Here is a 17,958-nt window from a genome sequence, read left to right as displayed (position 1 = left end):
AAGAATTACATTCTTGAAATGTACAGTATGTAAAACCAGCATAATGAAGCTGTAATCAAAAAAGCCTTGAAATTCTTCCAAGAATTAAAAAAGCACAAAGAATTCACTGTGAATAAAAAGTAAAGCATAGCAGCTCTAATCTGTAGATTAGCTCAAGGTTTAAAAAGTGTGCACAGAGATGGAAGTCACCTGCCTACAGTCTCTACAATCTTATTGCCAAGAAGCAGCTGGAGACGAAGACAGACCAAAACCCACACCCAGCCAACAACACATTTTCTTAAGTTTGGGAAACACTTCACCTTTTTTTTCCACATCAGAAAACCCTTAGAAAGCCGATGTCAGATGCTTTTGCAGCACAGTGAAGTAGCTAAACATAGAAACTCTGTAGAGAAAGACTAATAATTAGAAGACTTTTGTTATGTTTCACAAATAATCCAAAAATCAGTTAATGTCTCACCGGTTGAAATTGAGTGGTGAATTATGTAATGTACCTTAATGCCCTTGCAAGCTCTTTTTGCTGGTGAAACTACAATACACTATGTATTCATCATCATTTCATCAATATTTTTCAGGCTTCATTGACAGATTTACAATAAATGTGATTTAGTGATCGTATTTATTAAGAGAGGCTTTTCCAAACCAAGCTAGTAAATCTGACTGGCCATTCGATGTGCAACCATTGTACAAAACCCACAGGGCATGCAGGGCATTAATAACTTAGTTGCTATGGAGTCTTTCTGAAAGTAAAAAAAAAAAAAAAAAAGTCTCGGTTGGTAGGAAAATTTGTGTTATTGAAGCGAGCTGAGTGCAGATTTTCCCACACAGTCAATTAGACAAAAGGTCAGGGAAGAAAGTGCCTGATTAACCTGTTAGTTAATGAAAATGTGAATTGTTGCATGCAACAGTCCTGTGTCTTACTGTATATTGTAGGCTTCATTAAAAGTAATTGGAGTGATGTGATCCAAAGTTAATTATGTGGTCTTTAACATTAGAACTACTATAGAGGTATGGATAATGTACTGCTTCACTTGAATGCCTTGAGCTCATCATAAACTAACTGTAAAATATGAATAACATTTTTTTCCCTTCTTGCATTTCACGATTACACTGTTAAACGTAATGCTTTATGGCTGTTGCGAAACTAATTAGGAATCTGAGTATATACAAAATATGTTAAAGTGGAGGAAATATTCACATATTATGACATTGTAGTCCACACTTTAAATTTCTGAATTGAATAGCCTAAAGTACTAAATATTATAATCACGTATTGCTATATTTTATTGATTCCACATAACAGCTGTAATTGTTTTGCTGTTGCCTTCAAAAGCTGAACACACACAGTTAATTAGTCTATAGAGATTTGTGGGAGTGCTGTGGGGACCATCTCAGAATGAATATGTATCTCGAAAAAGATTTCATCAAGGAATGAAACAGCGTAAAAATCAATCAGAAGAATTAACCTAAAATAATTTTTCACAATTCTACAAATGCCTCACACAATCAAACTATCAAACCTAAACATGCAAACAGTGATAAGTTCTGTTGCAGTGTTTGAAAAGGTCTCTATGCTCTCACCGTCTCTTAAATATCAATTTACCAGTATGAGATCCTCAAGTAGCCTTCATCTCGGATCTTACTTTAGTTTAGAAGGAAAGATATTTCATGTTATCATGCCAACCTGACCATGAAACAAATGTCAGTTTGACCCAGTCCATTTGTGTGACAGAAGCTTCTAATTCCTCTGCTTGATTAGAATAATACAGAACTTCAAAACTTTAGTTCCTTAGCACCATCTATCTTCTATCATCTGTCATGCTGATAGATTACCTTATTAAGTTACCTGAATTAGAAGTCACCAAGGATAATTTGTTTTAACAAGGAACAGTTGACAGAAAAATGAGAGAACTGTTGAAAGGTCTCCTGTGGGGTTTACATTGTAAACAAATGTGTTTTGTTTCTCACTGCAAAGTAATGTATATGCATCAGGCCTAACAAACACATTAAATCCATTTCCAACTCAATACGCAAAGCCCTTTTTTGAATGTTTTGAAACATACTTTTTTTTATTATTATTAGTATTATTTTTAAAATTGGCTTTAGGTCTTCTAATTCTTCTATTTGCACATTACCACGTCTGCCCTCTGCGGAAAAGTCTCTCACATCATCCTCATGCTTGCGTCCGTAAGATACAGCGCCAATAGTGGTCCAAAACTCCACTTGGTCCATTTAACTTTCATGTGCTTAAATAATCCCTGACACTTTTCAAGTAACATGGGGAGCAGCTGTGGTATTGATACTGTGATGAACTGATGCTACTGACTTACCCAGGATGTGTCATATGTATGTTCAACAGCACTGCTGCCAATATAACTGTAGTGGAGAGACTAACAGGAAGAAACAAGTTCACACATTGCTGATTAAGGCCATTAGCACCAGGTAAATCTCTATTTTGCAGGATGCTGGAGTTTTAAATCTGTAGTCTGTTGTTGTGGAAGATTTGTGCTCCACCATGTAGGTCATCATTGCATACCATGCGTTTCCTCTCACCTCAATTGGATGTAAATAATCATTGTACTTTTGCTCCACAATGTGGCGTCATTCCCGCGCTGCGCACCGGTAGCACTGTGTTTTACATCAACCAGCAACTTTGCCAGAGCTGAAGAGGGGAGCAACTGTAGCGATGGAGATGGAGTACGCTACAGCAACTAGGAGTATCGTGGAGCTTATGGCTGATAAACCTTGGATCCAAGAAAGGTGTCTGATGCTACAGATAGAAAGAAACTTGGCGTTCAGAGGAAGGACTACGGTCTAAAAAAGAAAGGTCAGACACAGATGTTGACTTACTGCTCTTGGACAGGTTGGCATTTGTGAAATATTTGGAGCAGACAATGTAGCTATTACACTACTCTACCTAAATAATGAATTATTGTCTTGGAACTGTGGAAATTTCTCATTATTCAACAGTGTTTGTGTAATTACTCTCACTGCCAAAAGGGGGGTGACAAAAGTTCCGCAATGCAGGTTCAACTTGTAAAACCTTTTCTGTGCAATAAAAATAAATCCCCTTTGTCCATATATACAGCATGTATAGCTCCGCAGTGCAAGAGCTTGAACAATATTAAATAAGCCCCAATGATAAGTAGTAATCAGCAGGACTGTACTTTGAATCAAATCAGAAATGATCTCATCTGGAATTCTGATTGTCACTTGATAGTACACAGTAAGAGAAAATGGCAGATATCCTACTGTGTATTGATTGTTGCAGTCTTCCTCAGTGATGATGCCCTGTTGTTTATGATGAAAGACTGTAAATCTAAAGATGCATTAATTAATATTTCACACTGATGAGCCAAAACATCATGACCAGCATGGGCATTCTCACCAGTCTGTGGCTGTGCAGCGCCATACGCAGCAGCATGATGCACTGTGCGTTGTGACACATTCCTCCCATAACCATCATTAAAATTTTCTGCCACTTGTACCCCTGTAATTGTACACAGTACCCTTCTGGCGGTTCGCATCAGATGGGATAGCCTTTGTTACCCTCGCACATCGACGATGCTGCAGTTTGTGGTTTGTCTCTATGGACCAATGTTCCTCATCCCACCACTGTTGGTTGCTGACTGAGACCAGCGAGTGGTCATAAAGTGTTGGCTCATCGGTTTAACATTAAACATATCATTTTAACATCGAATCAAATTACAACATGTAATGTAAAAGGGGTCACAGAAACTAGACAACACAATTATCATCCAACCATTTATTGAGTTTTTAAGCCTTTTTTAATTTACTGTTTTGTTATACGGCCCGCAAATTTTCTCTATGTTTCAGCCTTACCACTCTCCTTGCACAAATTTGCAGCAGCAAAAAAAGGCTACTTGCCCAGTACCAAATAGCAAACGGAAAAAGTTAGCAACTATCTCCTTAAGAAAGTTGAACAGCTAGCCGCTGAGGACATAGATATTTTTCTGAGTTAGTTGAGACCATGCAGAATGGAGCTAAAATTACTTAAATGAGAGTTGATCTCGGTATAACATTAGTTAGATGACAAGACATGACTTTAAAAGTCAAGGTGGAGGAATTTAGAACTCTGCCACACATGCTACACAAACATGAAACTGGCCTGCCAGTCTTATGCAGGATGGCCAATCCACTCTGCTTTCATGGGAAGCTTCTGCTTTACCAATGGAGCGAAACTAAAAAACCTGAGCGCTTTGGATTTTTGGAGAGATTTTTGTTCAATAGACAGAGGTATAATTTATATGAGCTTCTGGTAGAAGCTTTATATAAATGAGCTGATACTTATACTCATCCTCACTGATTTAATATAACTGAGTGATGAATATGACCTGTCTCCACTTTCAAATCCCTCAATTCAACAACACCATAATTGAAAGGCTTGAGCACTTCAGAAAGTACTCGACATAACCTTTCTCTCTAAAGCAATGATAGAGGGAAGCAATAGTAAGAGTATAATTACAGAAGAGAGGGGAGGAAGATAAAAGTCATGGCACAGAGGAAGATATTGTTACAAACTGACGCTTAATTCCACCCTCTCTTCTTCTCATTGTCAGTGGGAGGAAAAAAAACATTTATTAAACATTATAAATCATACATTTGAGAAGGATTAGTAAAATTAGTCTTACTGCAAACGTTATAGGCACCAAGGATACAATTATATGCTTAATTTTGATGGGGCAGCTGTGTGGAGGTGCTGTACTGTATTATACGGCACAAACTAGTATTTGGTGTTAATATAGGGAATAATCAGGGAAGAGCAGGTTTATTCCTCTTAGGATGGATGAATAGTGTTTGATTACAGAGGAGCCATTACCATACTTAAGTAGATGAGCTAAATGTGTGCATGTGCATTTGTGTTTACAGTATATGATTCAATGATGTATTGGTTTTTGAATAATTTAGATTGGTAGCTCAGCTGTGTGGTAAATGAAATTCTGTACAGATAAAACGCACATGTATCAACAAGAAAAAAGAATTGGTGGTTTGGCCATTTCGTCGTGGCTTTTGGCTGAATCTATTTTACACGATTACGTAAGGCCATTATGGATCTGTGCAACTATGTCATTTAACTCAACAATCGCCTACCTACCTGCCTACCTGCCTACCTACCTACCTACCTATCTATCATTTGAAAAATCATCATCCACAAAATAAATGGTCTGGAATTTTAGGACCCTAACTCTAGGACGGCTGCTTAATTAAACAGAGAAATACAAGGCCTTAAAGGAACAGTTCGACATTTTGGGAAATATGCTAATTGGCTTGCTCCCCCTGTAAAACAGCAAACTAAAGGATATAATGTATTAATTAGTGAAATTTAGACCCAGTGGTAGGATCCTCTCTTTCCACTCTTTGTGGTAAGCCAAGCTAACTCGCTTCTGCCAGGAGATACATACAGTATTAAACAGAAATACGTGAGTGGTATCTGCTGTATCTCATCTAGGTCTTAAAAAAAATAAATCTTTTTCTCATTTCAAAAGAAATTTCACTGCAGTTTACTTTATATTCTCACATGTAATACTTGTGTATGTGTGTTTCATGTGGTGTCTGTGTGTAGGTTTTCACTTTTATTTGTTTAAAGCATTTTTTAGTCACCATATACAGTATTAAAGCTGCAGTTTAATAAAAACACCTGCCTTTAATATTCAACTTTTAATAGTTTTTTTTTTCTCACCAGCAGAGTACATGGAGGAATGGCTGCGAACTGCAGCAGTATTTTGAATTTTACTTTCTTGTTTTAATAGCCAGACAGCTGCGAGGAAAACGAGAGAGATAGTCCATCAATATCTCAGATGCTCTACGGGCGCGTTGTTATCTTTGTTGATTCAGAGAAATACAATGTGGATATGACTGCACGCTCCACACACAGCTGCTGAAGGCTCAGCTGAAGTTTGCAAATGCAATTTTGGGCAGGCAGCTAAATATGATTCCCTTTTTTTTTTAAATAGACATCTTTCAGATTTTGTTTTTGAGTTCCAGTAATAATATAAAACAACAAAGCAGCACACAGAGAGCATCTCTCCACTTATAGTCTCTGACATGTCTGTCCCCTGTGAGTGCTGTTAAAAGACAAATTTCATGCCTATTTCCAACACTCTACTTAACCTTGGGAGTTAGTCCATGAAATGGTCTGTAGTGCTTGTGTGTATCACTATGGTTGTACACCAGTGAGTATCAGAGATGTCACAAATCAAACTCATGGAAAAGATGCATTACACTTGTCTGAGAAGTCTTGGCAGGACCCTGACTTGACACATTCATAATACACTGTGAGGATTACCTGGAGGGTAACCTGGCATAGCTCTGTTACTAAATAACTCAAACCCTCTCATTTACCCTGAAAATTTGCAAGATTGTACCTTTCAGCAGTTTTCTGTTTATGAATGTTTGCCCAGTATTTCAGTATTTCTTGGCAAGTAAGAGTAAAGCTATTGTGCCCCCATGTGGACAGTGATCTACAACACAGTGAATGATATGGAAACTAAAGATGAACAGTGAAAATAGAATATGACTATCTTAAAAATGGGGGATGTAGATGAGGTCTGTGTAAAGCTGGGTATTTTATTAATTTGTAAGTATAAACTTAATTAATTTTAAAAGCTACTAATGTAATTATTCTTGTGGATATTTAAAAGTACATATTCATATTTGAAAACAATGTTTTACTACTCTAAATGTGAAAACCTTCAAGCTTATACAACAAGCTTCACATGCAAAACTCAATGATGATCAATTGATCAGCTGGAACCATGATTATCAAAGTACTGTAATGTTGTTACAGTTGTTCCACTACATGTTGCACAAAAATGATCAGCAGCTTCTTGTTAGGTTACACTCATCCATACGTGGTATCTCAGGCTGGATTGAGTGTTGAGTGGTGTGAACAAACAAATATTTATTACACTGTTGTGGCCTTCTACCCTATATTTACTGTATTTATACCGTGCGTAGTCAGGATCCAAAATAATACAGTCCAAGACCTTTAGGGATTTCACTATGTATTATTTCTTCTATATAATGCTTTGTGCATTGAAATATTTTAACTTTAATACTGATGGTGTTGACATCCAAATGTTCCACCGAGGGGTAATAAAGACTTGACTTCATTTGAAGGCTTTTAATGGAGATCAGCAAAAAGGCACATTACCACAAGACCCTACAGTGCATCACCTCAGGCAAACTGGCTTTGCGTGTTGAAATGCTTTTTTTAAATTTGTCATACAAGAGAAACAAATTACAGCAGCCTGAGGAAAATGCATGGAATAACTTTAGAGCACAGGTGCATCTTTACAACCCTTAAGTTATATGCGAACAGTGCAGGACTGATATTCAATGTGCTCACTAATTTGACCCGATCTTAACTTTTATTGGTCTATAATTAATCTGGCTCTTCAGCCAGTGGAAAGGAAATGACTTTGGAGGGTTTTACTGAGCATGGACCCCAGGGACTCACCTTGTTTTATCTTTGGCCTGCACGGGATGGTGATAGGAAGGTGGAGACTAAATCAATTTCCCTGCACTGGCTCATTAGCTGGGGTCCTTGGGTGAGCCAGGCTCTGCTGTGATACCCTTGAGAAACAAAGCTGAGTCACTTGAGGTGTGGCTTGTGGAGCCAGGAAATGCATACACATGGTATTATGAAACGTGGCATTGACAGGACATCATGCTTTGTATGGAATCAAACTACAGAAATGGGATCGATACACAAAACTGTACCACAATAAAATCTCAAAACACAACAGTTTACAAAGGTTTTATCCTTTCTTCCCTTATTTAGTTTTGGTGTAGACCTATAATTAATGACATTATTCAGGTAAGCAGTTGTGAAAAAATGGGTGAATATGGACATATGTTTTCAATTTTCAATTTTTTCTAATCACTGTCATTTTCCGCACAAAGTATGTTGTTGGCAGTTTTGATCACATACTGTTAGTATAAACCATTTGGAAAGCTTTAATGTGAAAATCTGCAGCATTTCCCATACGTTACTTCTACTTGGGAGGCCCGCCCAGGTAGATTAAGACCTGCCCAGACAGATAAAAATTACTCAATTTAGGTAAATCTTACAAATCCTACATTAGAACGTCTTATTTCAATCTTTTCAAACTAATTAATTTTTGGCCACACCTGTCTGAGTTGTGTGCACTGCTGTAACTGAGTGGGGACTCTGTGTCTATCCACCTAGCTAGCATCAATCGACAGCATGAACGTGAGGGGTTAAGGGAATATTGGTAAATTGTAACGTCTACCGATATTCTGAATGTGAGACATTTTGGGGACATCTATAAATTGTAGGAACAGAAAATAACCTGGCTAACAGTCTCCACCTCTAAACTGGATGAGTCTCTGCATGCGCATCGGCCACATCACCCACCACCACAAGTAAATTCTCAACCTGTGGGAAACACTGATTTTTTATCACATTAGACCCACTTTAGTATATGCTGGCTGCAATAATCCCCAAAAAGCCTTTACAAGATTCTGTTGGTATCAGTTACAGCTACGATTATCTTTAAATGAATAAATAGATTAGACTAGATTTGATTAGATTAATAAACAATCATCCAACCAGTTACATCAGTCATCAAAAGGTGCAAAAGAAAATGATTATTCTATGGTCTATGTGTGAAGTTAACAATCATCAAATATGTAAAACTGGTGTTCTAACCTTTGCAACATTTATACATTGTCTTACACAAAAAACAAAACAAACAAAAAAAACCATGCAGCATTTAACCATCTGGCCCTTGCTGCATTTGTTTGACTGTACTGCAGGGTTGTACTGAGACAGCTCTGCCTGAACACGCACACAAACACATATGAGTATATAAACTTGTGACAACGAGGCATTTATCCAGTTCTCACCATGACATATGGCATAACATCAATGTGGGTAAACTTTGTGATTCAATGAACAGCTCAGTTTTATTATCTCTCTGGCTGCAGTTTTTTTAAAAGGTCTGACAGTTCAACACCAACAGTATGCAGTGAATTTGAGCAGGATTATGGCTTTTGTTGTTTGGATTATCTGAATCTAATTACCTTGCAGAGGAGCTTAACTGGCTCTGCAGCCAATAGCCTGATTGCTTTGCTGTTGCTGAATGCTGGGGAAACTGATTTTACAGACCAAACAGACTAGCCGATCATTTATTATTTTGCAGAAAGGAACTTCTTCTATAATATAAGTTGAACTCCATAGACAAGTGAGGATCCACTGCTCTGAATTTACAGTATACACCTGTCTGAGGGATATAAAATGTTAAGATATCGTCTAAATTCTTCTGTGTTGATTATGACCAAGATCAAGCAGGCTGCAAAGAGTGTGGAAATTCAACACTGGCTTTTCCAAGCTACTAAAAAAAAGTAACCCACACCTTTGTTCCCTCTAGACTTGAACAGAGCAATTCCTTATATTCATCCCCCATCTCCATCTAAAATGCAGCTGCCACACTCTTAACTGAATCTGAACAGCCACATCCCACACACCCTTCCCTCACTTCATTAGTTGCCAGTAAGCTGTAGATACATCTGTGTGCCTGTGTGTAGGAAAAATAATCAACCAACACAGTTTTTTTCACAGATCATAAGCTGCACATTAAGAAAGATTTTAATGAAGTTTTTACTGAGTAAATTGACAGGTAGCAACATGCAGGACAATGAAAACATGAAAGCAGACAGTACTAGAACAAAGGTCAAAGGACAGGTTTGTGGTCACACAAAAGGCAAGGACATACTGTATATTACGTTTGTTGAGCCATCTGTGAATACAATTTTGGCGTGTTGAATGATTGGACTAAGTCTCACGTTTTGGCACTGAAGCCCCAGGTCATATTCCATGTTTAATGTCATGAAACGGTGATGCTTTGAAGCTCAGCACAATTAAATTTACAGTACACTACAGTTTTCATCAGTTTTCAGTTTGGGAGATTGTGAGGATGCTACTGGGTGCTAATACAAAATCAGGGAGTTTACATTTAACCTGTTGGAAAGAAAAGCAATATAACAGAACAAAACAAATCTCTTAAGCACAGTTAAGGAATAAAATTAGTATTTGTAGAAAAAACACTTCATACTTTGCTCATGCTGTGGGCCTGTGCATACTCATCCCTCTCTGGCATTGGCATTGAACATTGTCCTGCTTACTGTGCCTCCCTTACAATTCACGACCACTTTTATTTTTCACTTTAACCTTAATTTTTTTCTTAACTATACACCAAGATTAACCTGACACCAGATAGTTTGTTACACAGGACCGCTTGCAAGAAATCCAGGTGCCTCGCAAAGTTAGACCAAGATCAGTTTCTATTTATACAAATGGGTCATACAGCTCCAAAATCTAAATTTATGCAGCATTTTCATATTTTCAAATGATCTCTTTGATTCTGACAGCAAAGGTTGGGTTTGGTTTCATTTTGTCATTAGATGACCCAAACATAACACACTTTTCCAAACATTCAAAAAGGATAAAAAGAGAGAAAAAAAAAATAGATGAGACATATACATAAAAAGTACAACAGACACAATACAAAACAACCCACAAGCAGCATACATCTCCTCTTTCCATGTTGTTTTTAAAAACTTAATAGATTTTGAAGCTCTCACGTTATCTAGTAGGCTGTTCCAATTTTTAACCTCTACACACTGAAAAGATTTAGACCCAGAAGCGCCATATCTTTGAATTTTAACTGAGGTCAGACTTTGTCTAGTATTGTACCTATGCTGGTCAGCATTATGCTCAAAACACATCACGTTTCGACTTAATGTAAGTAGTAAGTAGAAACCTGTAAGTAGAAACTCCATAACAGGTTACATTTAAAAATCAGGTTTAGTTTTTGGGGCAAATAAAATGGATTCAGTCTCACCCAGATGTAATTTTGACATTTCTTCACTAAGCATGTTTTCTATGTCAAAGACACATTTTGAACATGTGAACAAATAGGGCTGAATAAAAACAAATTTTCTGATTAATCACGATTATTATTTGAATGAACCAATACCGATTCTTAACATCCCAACATCGATTTTTGCATTTGTGCCTTTTCTCAGTAAACATATTAACTGATCAGCCACAATACTGAAACCACTAACTGGTTTTAATGCTCTGGCTGAATTGTGTATATATACACAGTATATATATATGTTGTGGCTGATTGGTGTTAATCTCCGCTAAATGGCTATCTCGTGGCAGATTCAGAGTCTACAAGATCAATAGATTGAAAAAACTCTGTAAACACTCTTCTGAGCTCTGTTTATTTTTGATGAAGAGATACTTTCTCTGGCTACAAAAATTGAGTGGATTCTACTTTGTTAAGTCTGTCTCTGCTGGGGAGCTAACACCAGCTATCCAGCTGTCTGCAGATATCCAGCTCATGTCTTGTCAACACAAACAGTGCAGATGAATCAGTGAGCAGACTTTCAGTGTCTACTCTGTCTCTGCTCAAAGTGGTCATTAAAGTTGATGCTTAGGTGAAGCATCTGCTACTGAAACTCCATGTGTAGCTGTATGGGATAGCATTTATTGTTTCTCTTGATTATAACCGGGAAATGCATTTAAAATTTAGCTGATAGTTTACTTTACACAATTTTATGTTCAAGGAAACGACAGAGTTGCTCACTTGTTGAATGCAGAAGAAATGTAAATTCCCAGGATAAATTCTGAGAAGCGCTTTCTGCAACACTAGTATTTATCTGATGTAACCGACTCATCTAGAATTTAATCAAATCAAACTGAAATTAATCGATTTTGGACTTTGTGAGCCTAAATCGAATCGAATCAGGAGATTATATCCAGCTCTACTAACAAAGCAGAATCATCAGCATACAAACAGTATAACTCACAATCTACTGCCGATTTAATTTTGTTTACATATACCGGGAATAGTACGGGGTCCTAAGATTAATCCTGCCACATGTAACCACACCTGGATCTCAGGAGGTACCATTGATATCTACACACTGAATACAATTACTTAGATTAGGTTTAAACCAACTACTGTAACTATGAGGTTATCAAACCCAGTAGCTTCCAATTTATTACATAAAACTGAATTTTTTAATGTGCCGAATGCCTTCTGAAGGTTAATTAAAATCATGCCCGTATAAAAACCCTTGTCCATATTTAACCTAATTCTATTAATGAGGTCAACAAGGGCTGATTCTGTAGAAAATAATTCTTTGAACCTGGATTTGTTCTAAAACTAAAGTTAAGCTAAAACACCTAAAACTAGGTGGGATTGTGGCTCAGGAAGAGCAGGATGTCCATTTAGTCCAGGGGTGCTGAGCTTCTCTTCTCCACATGTCAAAGTGCCCATGGACAAGGTAGTTAACCATAAATTCAGAACTGATGGTTAGACCAGCATCTTGCATGGTAGCCCGCTGCCATCACTATATGAGTGTGTGCATGTGAATGCAGCCATTTACTAAAAGTATCTGCATCTGCATGATCAGCTAATTCCTTGCAGTAACACTGGAATGGCCTCTCGTGTTATAGCAGTCAGGCCTATCAAATGGATTATTTCCCATAACTGAAAAACTAAACTTCCTTAAAACGGTAGACTCAGCTAAGGTACTCAAGACACCTGAGGCCAAGTGTGAATGGTTGCTAAATCTCCTAGGAAGGGATAAAAGGACAGCATTGTAGGTGGGAGATAAGTGGTGTTTTTGGTGAGGAGTGTTACCAACCCAGGGAGATAAGATGGTAGCTAGATTTTTGGCAATGTTGTAAGTAACTGAGTTAATGCTTCTGATAATGGGCCCGAGGGGGGCACCTTCTTTTTGAATCTTGGGGAACCCATACATGGGATTGCTTCTCCAGGATACAAGCAATGATATTGTTTGCGGGTAATGTCCCCCCCTGTAGCTGTTGTAGACATTCTATGGCCTTTTTCTTTTATCCACTGGTGGGATCTCGCCTCAGTGTTTCACAACAGCCAGGATTACTAACAAACCAAGTGCCATCAATGGCCTTGATAACAACCCCACAGAGGTTGAATACCTGGGACTCCCCACCAGTCAGTCTGAACTGAAGAAGCCTCTTGGATGATGGGCAAAACATTAGGTCCAGTCGCCCTTGATTCAACTCTTCCGGGACTACCAGTGAGATAAGTAGCACAGATGGTAGCTCTTCTAATACACATGTGCCAGCCCAAATGTATTGTGAAAGAAAACACTGCACCAGCTTTGGTGAAAAAAAACTTGCTTTGCCTCACATTTTCATTCATGTAAAACATTTTAATGAGAATGTAGCCAACCAAACAGTGTTCGTGTCTCTCTCTCTATTGTCAACAATCACCCATTTAATAGTTTTTCTTGCTTGCAAAATAGAACAGGATGGGGGAGCCTGTTTCTACCCAGATTTAAAATGTTCTGTGCCATGGCTTTGATCTTAGCTGTGTTCGTGGATTAGCAGAGGAAGCTGCTGCAGAAGATTCTGCAGGGATAAAAGAAAAGATCAATACCTCAACCAGGGCTTGGATCTGCCTCATTTACCAGTCACCGCTGTGACTGAGTCCTCATTAGAACCCTTATACACACACTGGATCCACTGTCACAACATCCATATAGGACATTGTGACAGAGAACAAAGTGCATCGGTATCAGTTGCAGAGCTCAAACTGACACAGTTCAATAATTTAAACCACTCAGGCCCAATATCACACACAGTCTAAACAGAAATTTAAATGCCTCCATGTCCCCCCGGCACATAAAGTACGTACATGCATGCCTTTTACAGGCAGGGTCAGAGCCTGAGTAGTTCCTACACATATTTCCTTTCGCTACATTTGTATCACTCTGTATCACTTCACACTTTATGCATCTATGCGTTGTGTATGTGTGTGTGTTAATGTGCGCACTGCCACTGTCCATTCAAACCACCACCCACAACATTTGGTTTGACTCACAACACTGGAAAAAAATCTTTTTCCGGGCCAGGTCTCAGCAGATCCTCAGCTGTGTCTGCCTCATCAGACTGAACACACCTGCTACAGTATGAAAATTGAGGCACAAAGTTGCTGACACCGTGGAGATCAGCTGACCTTATCTGATGCAGCCTGTGCATCACCTCACCTCAGCCAAGTCTACTGCCTTCAGCATAAGTCATGTGTTACCTGTGAGCTGGACTGAATTTCGCAGTAACTAAAAAGGACTGTGAGCTGCGAATGAGGTCTGACAAGCTCAGTCAAAGAGCTGCTGACATTAATGAGAAGAGTAGGATTTCATTTTTATTTGTGACACTAGCTTCATGGCTACTGCTGGTTATAAAAGCTCAGACAGGATGATTGAAACATGATTAACACACCTGATTGACAGGTCAGGATGAGATTCCAACATATACTTCTCCATCTGCCCACATACACTGTATAGATGTTAGTACAATTCTGACAGATTCCAGAAATACTACAATCTGGACTAAAATCCTGCTAGTGCTACCGGTCTGTTACCTGTTATCTTACTGACAACCACACATGGACAGAATATGAACATGTATTTTCAAAACCTGTTTTTTTTTTTTTTTTTTTTTAAATATGTAGCTGTAAAGTACAGTCACTCATCAACATAGTCATCAGTTCCTTTAAATTAATCCATCGTTGACGAGGAAATAAAAGGCTTAAGACAAGCTATGCTTTTATGTAAAACTGAGAAAGTCAAGGTTGGCAGCAGTGGCAGTTAATTTTGCTGATTGGAGATCAGTAGGTGAATTAACGAAAGCATCCATACTCATCCATTTGGAAAGATGCCACCCTAGGAGAAGTGTTATGGGCTGGACCAGATGAATTCTTTATTAGTTCTTCCCTAAGAGCAATTTAATCAACTGGCAATAAAATACCTGCTGACTGAACCTGTACAGTATGCACCAAAAGAGCAGAGAAGAAGTTTGGGGTTTTCTGAATAATACTCACGCAAGAAGTTGCATTAACACAAACTTACATAACACGAGTTTTGTAAGTTGTCACATTATCATTCGATATGTGAATCCCATCATTTGGTCAATGATTATTTGCAGGCAATGCAAAAAATATGATTAAGTGATGAATAATGCCACAGATTTATAACTACCCAACAGCAAGAAACAGCAGCAAAGTAGCCCAAGAAGCTGTCAGGACAGCTGTGACATTTTTACAGTGTTATACTGCCACACAGACAGGCAGAGGGGCTGGCCCCACAATGATATAAAACCTCAAATTACATCCTCTTGAGAAAAACTTGGGTACCTGACAAGTGACAAGTATGCAGCATTCAGTTGGAGTTGGCAGTGTCCTTCAACACATAAATTTCACAGATAATTGATGTCACTGGTTTTTTCTCTGGAGGGGAGGTTAAACAGCATGCTACTGGCGACCGTTTACATTTTCACCTACAATTTGCAACATTAAAATGCATCACGATGCCCCAAAAGTGGCAGGTTGAACACATTCTTTATACTATGTTCAGCAGTCTAACAGTTAATGGGGAACTAAGCTCCAGAACAGTACTATACTGCTTCCAGCAACAGTCAAAGTGTGACACAAACAAAAGAAACATTAAATTTCTTTGCCCGATAACATGGTTCCTATGTGATAAAAGCACAACACCAAAGCAGCTCCTTAGGCCAGAAAGTAGCCTTGTGAATTTCTGCCCAGAGTGAGGGTATGTCGTAACAAATTTGGCATAACACTTTTGGCTTAATCTAGGCTGTGCACTGTGCAGCACAAAGTTTTTTCAGCCCAGAAGCTCTCTTCAGAAGCCACATCATTAGACAGATGCCCCTTAGTGCTCTAACACTATCACTGAGCTGTGTAATCTGGCTCTGACACAGTTGGCATGCATCACTTTTACCAGCAGAAGATGGATTCACGACATTGGAGGGGCTGACAACTGTTCAACAGAGGAAGAGATGGACACCTAATCACCATACCACTGTGGCTGCTTACAGCCAGTTTTCATATTAGACAAAGCCCTAATTAGACCCTAATTGTCCCAGGTGACAGCTCATGTAGCAAAAGGCTGGGATGTCTACTATTTCACAGTAATATCTCGTACCACAATTGTGTTGTAACACCTTGCAACAGTCAAGCTTCTTAGACCCTAACTAGAGCTCAGGTTTCACAAACTTTGCACAAGCCTCTCGCTGGACGCAGAATCACACCAATAATACAAACCTCACTACTGAAACACACTGTGTCCCAATTCCAGATTTTATGTAAATATAAAGTACACATGTTTCTATATCTACTCATGTTAACAGTGCACTATTTTGACATCTCTTACGCAAGAAAGTTAACATTTACTAGATATACACGCACCAACAGGAAAATGGAGAGCTGTGTCTGAATACTACTGTGAGTAAGGTTTTTCTACAGACCTTGCAGAACACTATACTGTCAGTAACACCAGACACAAAAACCACAACATGATGATTTATTTTCTGGCATTTTACTTGATTTTTTGGGTTATGTTTACAGTGTTAAAATTGTACTTAAACACAAAACATAAGTAGGCCTGATTATAGTGTAAACTTAGTGCACGGCATTACACTCCAAGAAAATTAAAGCTTTTTCTCTTATGAGGATCTCTCCACTGAAAATGACAGTGTACTGCATGACTGCCACAGTCTATATTTATATCTCTGTAGCCTTCAGTTTAGTGTAGCAACGTCATACGTACATTTCTCACCTTCACAGGTGTAAGAGGCTTTATTGTGACAAGAAAAACACATCTTGTATAGCGTAATACCTTCTATTATGTTACTAGCAATCACAATCCTCCACCTTTGGTTAGGACTTGACAATCAGTGAGACTGTCATCACCACAACGAGAAACAGCTGGTCCAGAAAAGCTGGGTTGCCTATGGAAGAGATGCCTCATCTCATCCACACGGAAAGGGACTGCAATAATTCATAGCAACTTTCACAGTGCAACTGGTGTACGGAGGTCTAATGTCTATTTTAACCTGTATGTTGAGAAGCTTTTAAACGTGTTCTGGCATCATTAACACACTATCCTTCACACTAAAAATGGCCCTGATATTGTTTTACAATTGAGAGGCAAAACAATTTCGGTAAAGATTATTGAAGCTAGTCCTTAGACACATCTTAAAATTGGAAACATTAGAGCAACGTTAGCATACATTTGGAATCATGTTTCAAGCCACCTAATGAATGAATGAAGCTTTTCTTCTTTTAGCTCTGTTAGGATTTCTTACAAAAACGTTGGTCTTTAGCTTGCTGCGTGCCTGTGTGCTCAGCAGCTAGCTACTTACCTTGCCTGTTTGCTAACTTTTCGTTTATCAGAGCTTTTTTGTGTTTGTTCTTTTTTTTTGCCGTCTTTCTCCCTCCCTCCGTGGCGTTGTCACTGTAATATATCTGACATTTAAAAACAGCAAGAACAGGGGCTGAATTTTGTAAGTGGATGGCTGTGGTTTATTTTTCATTACAGTATATGTTGGGCTGGGCTTATTTCCTGACACCTAAATTGAATCCTTTGACCATCACCAAGAGTAATCGCCTTGTGCATTCCTGACTCTCTCTCCTCGCCGGAAACCTAAACCCCCTCAAACCGGTACAAAAAAAAAAAAAAGACTCTTACTTGTGTCGCTTTCTGTCACTGCAGGGGGAACTTGACTTTCCACGTTGGTGGTGTCCATGCTGGAAGGGGCGGAAGCCGATGCTCCTGAACAGCCTGTCCTCCGATGGCTCCTCCAGTCGCAGCTGAGGGATGAGATGCCCAAAGGCCATGTCCGTAACAGGGTGTGCGCACAGTTCACGATGATGTTTAACGAACTTGCTATCTAGCAGATCACTGCGAGGCAAGCAGCAGGTGTTCAGCGCGACCCACTGGAGGCTACACTATTAACCTGCAGTGGGAGCGTCTCTGCTTCAGCTCTGCCGGCTGCAAGGCGAGGTGGAACTGCTTCACGTTTAAAAGTGGAGTCTGGGGACCTGCAGGTGTCCTCGA

At 38.8% G+C, this 17,958-nt stretch overlaps 1 protein-coding gene across 1 annotated transcript in view; it reads right to left on the bottom strand.

Annotated features, from left to right (window-relative positions):
* gramd1bb (GRAM domain containing 1Bb) overlaps positions 1 to 17,821 on the bottom strand; it is a 124,664-nt gene extending 106,843 nt beyond the window's left edge. Inside the window, exon 1 of the mRNA XM_040131520.1 lies at positions 17,590 to 17,821. Coding sequence (XP_039987454.1) covers positions 17,590 to 17,738 — 149 coding nt within the window. The 5' untranslated portion in view covers positions 17,739 to 17,821. The remainder of the gene's footprint in view (positions 1 to 17,589) is intronic.
* Between the last annotated feature and the right edge of the window lie 137 nt (positions 17,822 to 17,958).

Source organism: Xiphias gladius, chromosome 7, assembly GCF_016859285.1.
Source record: "Xiphias gladius isolate SHS-SW01 ecotype Sanya breed wild chromosome 7, ASM1685928v1, whole genome shotgun sequence".
Classification (NCBI taxonomy): domain Eukaryota; kingdom Metazoa; phylum Chordata; class Actinopteri; order Istiophoriformes; family Xiphiidae; genus Xiphias; species Xiphias gladius.
Note: the sequence above shows the minus strand (reverse complement) of the source record. Positions and strands in the feature narration are given on the sequence as shown.